General features: G+C 34.4%; 1 protein-coding gene across 1 annotated transcript; it reads right to left on the bottom strand.

Moving 5' to 3' along the window:
* Positions 1 to 367: 367 nt before the first annotated feature.
* On the bottom strand, positions 368 to 3,134 carry LOC149542495 (uncharacterized). The gene is made up of 5 exons (XM_089797435.1): positions 2,055 to 3,134; positions 1,855 to 1,912; positions 1,662 to 1,745; positions 1,409 to 1,547; positions 368 to 1,141 (listed from the first exon to the last, which is right to left on the bottom strand). The coding sequence occupies exons 1-5, from the start codon at positions 2,800 to 2,802 to the stop codon at positions 866 to 868; spliced, it is 1,305 nt and encodes a 434-aa protein (XP_089653561.1). The 5' UTR covers positions 2,803 to 3,134; the 3' UTR covers positions 368 to 865.
* Positions 3,135 to 9,971: the final 6,837 nt, after the last annotated feature.

Genomic DNA, 9,971 nt, shown 5'->3' with positions numbered 1-9,971 from the left:
TATCCACAAAAATGAACAATCTTCTATTGAAAATATATATCTTACTTGAAGAAAATTTATAACTAGTATATGTGACTATATCACCATCATGGTAACCTTATGATACATCCTTGCCTAATTAATATTTGCCATGACTGTATCAGCATAAGAGAACTAAGCAAGCAACAATGAGTTTTTGCTTTAATATTGGGAAGAGCATCCAATTGTGTTTTACAAAGTGGGCAATGGAAATTTTAAGTTTTCATCACCAAAATGGCATGATTTATGTTTACGACATGGTAAGGATTTGCTAGTATTCAGTGCTTCAAAGCAATGATAAGCCAGAAAAGCACAAAAGAAAATAGACATGAAATATTGGACATACTGATAGTGTTAAAACCAATAATTCATTGAAACATGACTAACAAATTCTTTACTCAAACAGAGAAAAATGAAGTCATTTTCTCAGTGGTCAAGTTAAATGGCACTGCTACTCCATCACCGCCATGACAACAAAGGAAATTGATAGACAATCTCCAACATGTGGTGGGAATAGAGAGAATGTAAAAACTGTGAAATCTTCCAAGTCACAAAGTAAACACAGCCCAAGCCTTTGTCTATACTCTATGTTTCTACAGCATTCTATAAGGCTATTTGTTTTTAGGTTTGTATAGAGTACAACACTTTTTCACATATACAAATAAGTCAATCCAAAGATACACACCAACTACTGCTGCTATCACTGGGTCAGTGGAAGTGATTATTAGCATATGGAGCTGGATCTTCATTAGAGCAGCCTCTCATAATTTATCTCTGCAGCTCTACTAAAAAGCATTATAGTTAGATCTTAATATTTGTGAAAAACACTGGGTTACTAGAGTCAAATCTAGTTGCAGCTGCCTTGTTCTGAGAGTCTAAGGCATTCTTGGTGTCTAAAGCAATTAACAAGATGATCATTAGAGAGGCCTGCAGCCTGCATGAAGGAGTATGTGATAGTTGGTCCTACAAAGCGGAAGTTCCTCTTCACTAGATCCTTGCTGATTGTTTCTGCTTTGGATGTCTTCACAGGAATGTGCCTTCCATGCCTGTACTTATTCACAATAGGCTTGTAATTCACAAAGCTCCATATATATTTGTCAAACGAGCCGAATTCTTGTACAATCTGAACATACAAAAAGAGGAATGTCAGATTGCATATTACACAAGAGTTTGGAATTTATGAAAAAATCAATATTCATACCAAAAACAAAATGTGTTCTTGCAATCCCGGATTCTGAAAATACTTGTGCCAAGGAGATTTCTAAGATGTTGCAAAAAAAATAGAGCATTTGGTGGTGGAGGTGTATGCCTTGTAGCAGTGTCAATATAATCCTTTCAATCTTGTTTTTCAAATAGAAACAAGGATCAAGATTGAATAATAAGGTTTTACCTCAAGAATTCGCTTGGCATTCTCTACCATCCCTCTGATTTTAGCAACATCCATGATATCATGCTCTGCACTGATTGCTGCAATTTTCTTTTCACTGAAGCCAGCCACAATTGCAGGATCAAATCCAGCGAATGCATCTCTGCAGAATTAATTCACATTCAAGTTCAGATGGAGAAAAAAGACTCACTCCAGATCCAAACATTTAGCTAAGCTTTCAGGAGCAACCAATTCAAGATGAAACAGACTTCAATACCTGAAAGCTTCACGCTTGCTCAATATTGTGGGCCAGTTCATCCCCACTTGTGCACCCATTAGAACCAATAGCTCAAACAGAAGTCTGCAAAATTAATTGAAAGGAATCAGCCAAGAGCAATTGACCCACAAAACCTGGCTCTGGACATCACAAATAGCCCAAAGAAAAAGAAAAATAGAGAAGCTTCACATACTTGTCATCATGGACAGGAACACCCCATTCCTCGTCATGATAAGTTATGTAAGCTGGATCTGTAAATCAAACAAACAAACAAACAAATTTAGCAATACTTATAATTTCAGAAACCTCAGTCCTTGAGAACATGCACAGCACAAATATAATCAGCATTTAAAACAATGAAACCATTCAGACATACAGAGTATTAGATCTTACCACTTTGTGATGTAATGAAACTGCATCTCTTGACATCTTCAGAATGTGCAATCTCTTCGGGTACGACTTTTTCAGCCTTGGGCATTCCTTGTTTTCGGCCATAATGTGCAATCTTGAGCTTCCTCTGAGCATAAATCTCAGACATTTCTGCCTTCCTTGCAGCGGCAAAGCTACCAGGAGGCTTTGTAGACACAAGAGAGGCCTCAATTGCTTCCAATTTCCGAGATTTCTTCCTTCTATCAATGCTGATTTTCACTGCAATGGGAGAAGCAGCCTTCGGACTGGCTGCTTTTGGTGTGACTGCTCCATTGCTACTCTGTTTATCTGTGCTCACATTCAAGGACCCCGTATCATTGGCTCTCTTCAGCAGCGTCCTCTGGGAAGAGGCCTTGTTTCTGCCTTGTGAAGGTGAAAGCTTAGGTGAGTTCTCTCCTGAAGGAGATGTAGGTGAATTCTCCCCCGTGTTTTGCTTTGTAGTGGATGGCGGCTTGGACTGGATTCTAGGGACTGCATTCTTTGATGGAATTGTAAGGAGAGCGACCTTTGCAGATGGGCTTACAGGAGGAGAAGGTGACTTTGACTTGGGAGTAAGAGGAGGAGGAGGCTTAATAGGCTTCCTGATCACGGCTTTCCCATTGTTGGCCACTTCATTAGCTCTGGCAACCCTGTTGCATGTAGGTTGCAACACAGGCCTTCCTCCAATCACCGCCAACTCTTCACCACCACTTACTTCAAGCTTTGCAGACATGATTCTTCAACAAAATGTGGATTATGGGTCTCTGAGTTATTCACCCTCTCAAAATACTCAAGCCCTAGCTTTCCAATTTGTCAATAACCATCCAGAAATTGTGGATGAATTGCTATGACCTAAGAACCTCACCTTCGTTTCAAGGTCATGGAGAATTTAGACCCTAATGAGGTCGTGCTATTCCTTTCTTCTTCCTCACCCACCAAGCATTAAATGACTCTCTCAGAAATGAGACCAAATCTGCAAGGAGGCAGCAATAATACAGCAGCAGGACTCTTTTTGTCAAGTACACAAATGTTAAAAGATGAAGATGAACAACTTCTCAATGTTGCATTTGCAGAATGGGCTGGCGGGCTGCTTTAATAGGGAGGGAGGGCCGCTCAAAGCTTCTCAGATGAGCTTCTCTTCTCCTAAACTTATCAAAAGAATTGAGAAAGCAAAGGCTGTGGGGACGCTGGGCTGCTGAGGTGTAAGTGGAGAGTATGCCAGTTTGCTAAAACCACAACAAGTATTGACTGCTGGTCTATGGTTGAGGAGCACAAAACCCTCCCCACTACCAATCTTCCTATTTCCAATCGCGATCACGATAAGCATGCATTCATTTAGGAAAAAATCAGCTGTGCTATTGACATAGACATTTCACTTTCAACAGTCAACACTTTTACTGCCTCGGTTGAATCTGTAATGATCTAAACTGCCAATGATTTGTCTGATTAGACTAATTAACTCATTTCTCAAACCCCAAATGCCCAGATTGCCCTCTACACCTCAGATTTAAGGCGGGCTGTTAAGTTTTAACTCAATGTCAGGAAAGCCCAGATTGCACGACATGTAAGGTGGGATTTTGCCCTTTGACCGCCTTTAGCTTGGGTTGAGGTCATCTCAGACCCAACAAACCCCTGTTCAGCACATTAGTTCAATGAAACCACGATCAAATAAAACAAACAAACACAAAATTCATTAAGAACATTACAATCTACCAAGCTGGAATCCAGGATACAATTTTGCATAATATATTTATTTTAAGTTTACGTCAAAAAGTTTAGGCCGAGGCAGGGGACATGGCATTAATATTAGGGGTCTACCTACGTGTCAATGATGGGACAAACAAAATACAGGACATTGAATCCATGGTTCCTGCGAGACACGTAGGACTTTGATGGCTTAACTCTCTACTTCTGCCCACGGTCAAAAGCCCACCAGCAAGAACTAATTCTGCGGCAAATTCTACCACCATGGAAAACTAATTTCTCCAGGATAAAAGACTACCTGTAATCTAAGTAAGTGTAATTATAACTCCCGTGGTAGTCATTGGTCATCTAATGATTTTGTTTTAGGCCCATCTAATAAAATATGATTTCATTGAATTGGGTGGGAGAGTCTGTGTGGTTTAAAAGAGGGAGTATAGGTTCTATCATAGCTGCCATTATTTACGTTGATGTTTGCACAGGTCATTGAGAAAGACCCCCACCCAACTCAACATACTATGATGAACTGGATATTGTTGTTACCTAATACACGGTTCTCATTGACTGTCTCAAGCTTTTTCATTTGTAAATGTCAGCTGCAAAATCATTTTTAAGTTCATGTGGCCTTTTAATAATCATAGAGAGGTGTAGTTTCTATATGGGCAAATTGATTTTTTAAAACTTAATTATTAAGAATTATAGTTTGAATTATACAAGAGGATTTGATAAGAGTAGCTCAAGGCAAGCAAGTACTTTCTAAGATGATTAAGCTTAAATAAATATATAATTATATAATCTATTTATGTGAGTATGAATTTAAATGTATAGAATTCAAAGTCATGACACAACTTAAAATAATTAAATATCATTTTTTTTTAACTAAAATAAATATATGAATATTTAGTTTGATTTTTTACTTATACTTTTCAATTCAAATGTGAAAAATCTATAAAGCAATGTTTCAACTTTTTTTCTTCTCTATTTTGGAAGAGTGGACTCAATTTTTATGTGTACATGAGTGATCATGACCCTATAATAATAAGAAGATCTAAAATAAAGCCTAAAAGTCAAATTCTACATTGGAAAATTAGAAAGATTAATGGTATATCAAATCTAAAAATGAAAGCTTAATGTGTTATGGAGGGGTCCCATGGGAGGGGCTACAACTCTTTTTTAGGTGGAAGAGGTCTCATGAGAATTTTTTTGGAGCGCTGGAGGATAATTTGGAATCTCTTCCTCCAAAATAGGAGCCCCTCCTTTTTAGGCCATTGAATTTGAGCGGGTGTAAATGAGGTGGGGTTGGAAATAGCCCCATTGGCTTAGGAGAAATTTTTAGCCACATGTCAACAATTTATAGAATTTTTCCCTGCTAAAACCAAAATTTTAGAAACAAGTATTAAATTTTATTTTTTAAAAATATTTAATCAATTACACATTGTTTAAATTGAGGAGCTAAAACTGTGAGAATGAAATACAATTAAAATTTCATGAGACCGCTATTGTTTAAACATTACTAAAAAATCTCAACGGTCATAGCTCTATTTTTAAGGAAGCTCCCGCCCATGGGACCCCAGCCTTAGCCATGATGAATAAGGCAGTTTAAATGATATTTCAAAATAAAACTCAAAAGCCATGATAGAAAAAGTTAAAGCAATTTGAAAGCAATGCAACAAGAGGATATTAAAGAGTTTTAGTTTAAATTAAAATGTGAATATGGTAATGAAATATTTGAAAAATAAATTAATAGGAACAATAAGTCTTGGAAGCAAACTAGTTCATTTAGGATTGATTGTGTTCACCCAAATGAAATGGAAAATAAAGCTTCTTTAAGGTTAATCTTGGCTAATCAAATTAGAAATATTAATATAAACACAAAACAACCTAGGTTAATTAATGATGGATATTGACAACTTAATTATGTGTACTTGATAGTTGTTAGAGATTTGGTTGAGCATGTCAAAGAGTTTTCGAGGTTTGTTGGCATTAGTGATGTCAACTTGCTATTTGTTGTTGCAAGCAATGTCTAATGCAGTGTTTAGTTAGATTATTTGAGTGGTTGAGATATTATAATGAAGAATATATTGTTTATACTTGTGCTATAGGTTTTGAGTTGTGTGTACTTGATGCTTGTCAACTTACAATGGTTTGGATGATGGTTTGAGTATGTTTTAGTTGAGTTGTTGGTTATTGGTGTTACAATGTTACTGTGCGTAAAGGTTGATTATTTGGTTTGCTATAAGTTGGATTTGATGTTTTAGAGGTTGTGGAGCCAACATCATTATTGTATCCACAAGTTTTACTATTCATGATTCAAAGTACAACAAGCTATCTTTTGGCATGACAAAGTTTGGTAGTATAGGGTTCTTAATGATCGATGTTGAAGATTAGTTTGGATTTTGAGTTGGAATTTATGTGAAGGTTGTGGATAATATTCCTGTGTTGCTTGTTGATGTTCTTGGATCATGAGATGATCATGTTGTTGGTCTATATTAACTAAGAAAATTAGAAGTGTTCTTATGGTAGTGTGCAAGTATTTCTTCATTTGTTCATAGTCGACTTGATGGAGTAACATGTTACGATTCTTAGTGTTGCATTGTTCATGGTGTAACATATTCATGTTCAAGATTTGGGTCCTATATAAAACTTAACCGACTTGATGTGGATTGCATTGGTGTTTGAGCATATTATTTATATCTTTAATTGTAATAGGTCTTAGTCGACATAGTAGATGTTTATTCTTTGAAATTCATATAAATGAGAGATCATTTTGTAATTTAGAGTTTGTAAAGATGGTGAGAGGATATAGGTGAGGTAATGCAAATGTAATTGTACTTTGTTAGAACTGCACAGGTATAGGAGATGTTATTTGGCACTTCAATTGTAATGTATTGCTTGTCCATCTTGTTGTAATTGAGAAAAGATTGGTGAACCTAATTAAGGGCCAGATTTGGGATTGTATTATGAGCAGTGTGCTTACAGATTAGGCTATAAGCATGTAAGTGTAAACACACCTTTTGTTATGCCCTTGCTAGGGAACTCAGAAGGATGTGACTTGAACTAGTTAAGTCTTGTACAATATTTGTTTGTTTTAACATATATAAACCACATTGTTAATCTACTGCTATGTTATAAATATTCTTTAGATTCCATGATGTTAACTTGTTTACTTAGTGAATTTAGTAACCATTTACATGGATTAAGTTTGAATAGCAAGGATTAATTTATTAACATTTCATAACTCACAACTATCATTTTATATGATTAGCTCCTTAGTTGTCTAAGTGAAGATACTTTGCAAGAATCAACATATCACATCTTTCTTTAATACTTTACTTTTCCTTTATATTTTATTTAGTACTTATCTTCCATTAGAGAATAGGGCAAGAGATTTGCCATATACAATATTAAGCAACATAATTGATTTTTCACTTATGCATATCAAGTAATAATTATTTTCATATCAACTATACTCACTATACTACTTTACTTATTTGAATTTCAATAAGAGGAAGATAGAGGTGAGATTCCATTACATTATCTTGACCACTTGACATATTTAAGGTGGATTAAATTGTGATCACAATAGATTTTCTTTTCTTTTCATTAGTCTTAAACAAAGGATACAAATAGAGTAGAGAACTCTAACATAAATTTTTCACCACCACATCAATATTTACATAATGCAATTTCTCTTTTAAACCCTTTTTTCCTTACAAAAATAATAATTTAGCAGCATACACACTAAGACTTTTTATTTCAAATAAGTTGGACTTTCCATGAGAATTATTTCACTTAGTGGAGAAGATAGAAGATTTTTGTAAAATAAAAATAGATGTTTTTTGTTAAAGTTATTACAATGGAGAAATGCAAATGAATATGAAGTCTTTAGAAGTTTAGATAACTAGTAATAGATTAGTATTTATCCTAGGTTCTATATTAGTTTTTTACTTTAATCAAATGATGAAGTTGTAAGTCTAAGAAGAATTTGTTGTCATGAAATAGTCCTCTTTGTTTGTATCATCTTTTCATACAAAAAAACAAATGCTTTTCTACTCACTTAGTTCACCTATACATATTTATCCTATTTTAGATGTCTTCATGAGTGGTGTTTAACTTGATAAGATTGATGTATCAAAAAAGGAAAGCTCTCTTAGCTCAAACCCTATAAATTATATGTACAAATTTAGAAACAACCAAGCAAACCTCCTACAACATTCTTTTATATTTATTGTTCTCTTTAGTGCACAAAACCAAAACATGCTACTATTGGGTGTTCCTTTACTTCTCTACCACAAGAGGAATCTAAATGATGCTTATAAGCAGAATGAATGCATAAACTCCTTTAGCTATTAGTACACAAATTTGATTAGCTAGTCAAATTTTGAATTGAAATTAGAAAATAGAGGGAACAACTCTACAACCACAAAAAAAGGGAATTTTTTTTTTTCTAAAGCGGGAATATTGTCAAATCTGGATGGCTAATAACTATGTAAGTAGGTTCATAGGTGAATGCACATGCATTAGCAAGCATATGGGTATGTGTGCATATGGAGATAAGGTAAATGCTAATTGTTTAAGGATGCATGTGTGTATGTAGAGATAAAAGGTTAAGAGAATGAGTTCAACTTTATACAAGATTGCATCTTTTGTCTCTATCTACATTTATCAAGATATTTCCTTCAAATGGACAAAAAAATCAATGGGGAATAGTATGGGCATGCCAAATTCACCATAGCAACATTATAATATTACTAAATCAAATAGGTTATAAATTTTTATAAAGGTTCAATGCGATTTGAAATACATTCATAAATAGGAGGTAATTTCCACAACAATTTATTGCAATATTGCTATTAGGATTCAATTATGTAGATTTTGAGTCAAACTCATTGATCCATGTGTCATGAGTGTGGTTCACAAGAACACATCTCACATTAGAATGAATGGAACACTTAGCACTCATTGCATCTAGGTGGGGGTAACATCGAACCTTCCTAGAATGTTGCTCATTTGAATATTGTTCCAACTCAAACACACTTCATATAAGTAATCCTATCAATATGTACTTCATCTTTTAATATAGATCATCTACACATATAATATTACTAATTTACAGTTTTGATACTTTCATTAATTTATTTTCTAATTGAAATAGGTAAAAATATCACTTGTTTTTAAATAATTGTAATTCTTAATATATTTTCCCAACTTCTAAATTGAAAATGAATTCCAAGATTAACATAATTATGATCCTACGAGGCTGAGGCCATGGAAGAGTTGGAGCTCAAGAAAGCAAAGCTGGCTAAAGAATTAGTGTCCTGATTGTTTCTCCTAGTTTGTCTATTCCCTAGCTTTTGGTGTTTTTTTTTTTGTTTTTGTCTATTGGCCGGGTTAGGGCTGTTGTTTTTTTATGTTGCTTGATTGCTAGACCTGAACTTTTAGTAGTTTTTATGTTGTTGACTGATGGGTTTCAAGAACCCCTGTAAAAAACCTGTTTTACTTAATCAAAAGCATAATTATGATCTTAAGAAAATCATTTATTTATCTCAAAAATGATAACGAAGATTAATTATAAATCATTTACTTCAGTATCTGTACCCAAACAACAGTTTTAAGAATAACATTTTTAAAACAACTTCTGAATCATAAAATATGGATTAATACGAATGGATTGAATCATAAAATATGGATTGATACAAATGGATTGAAGGCTTCAAAAAAAGTTCAATATAACAAGTCAAACATTCAGCATATTGTAAGATAAACATCCGCGGAATTATACCCAAAAAAATTCGAGACAGAAGACACTGCAACTTGGACGGTGCAACTAAACTCTACTTAGGAAATGGCATCCTAATAAGACTAATTAATTAGAATATCTTATACAATTTTTATTCCAGTGCATTGGATTATGCTTCTGTTACACATAATTTATTGCAGTGCATTGGATTATGCTTCTGCCATAAGCCATTGCATGTGACAGTATCCCTTGGTGACGGTGACTTGCTTCTTCCACACTATTCCTTTACATGATTTATATTCTTATATACTCACTATAACCATCTAATAACTATTTAAGCAATTTAAGGCTATATTCTATATATATAGAGAGAGAGAGAGAGAGATAGTCCACTACAACTCCTGTTACTCTAGCCCTTCCATGGCTTCCACACATGCTTATCCTGTTTAACTTTCTCATAT

Source organism: Cupressus sempervirens, chromosome 8 (assembly GCF_028749045.1).
Source record: "Cupressus sempervirens isolate cs-2001-9-10 chromosome 8, ASM2874904v1, whole genome shotgun sequence".
In the NCBI taxonomy this organism is placed as follows: Eukaryota; Viridiplantae; Streptophyta; class Pinopsida; order Cupressales; family Cupressaceae; genus Cupressus; species Cupressus sempervirens.
This window is presented reverse-complemented; position numbering and strand designations above follow the sequence as displayed.

Excerpts from the sequence above, each read along its gene's own strand:
- LOC149542495 (XM_089797435.1), bottom strand. The coding sequence starts at position 2,802 with ATGTCTGCAAAGCTTGAAGTAAGTGGTGGTGAAGAGTTGGCGGTGATT. Across the intron at positions 1,913-2,054 it reads TTTCATTACATCACAAAGTG|ATCCAGCTTACATAACTTAT; the intron begins GTAAGATCTAAT and ends TTTGATTTACAG. Across the intron at positions 1,142-1,408 it reads ATGCCAAGCGAATTCTTGAG|ATTGTACAAGAATTCGGCTC; the intron begins GTAAAACCTTAT and ends TTGTATGTTCAG.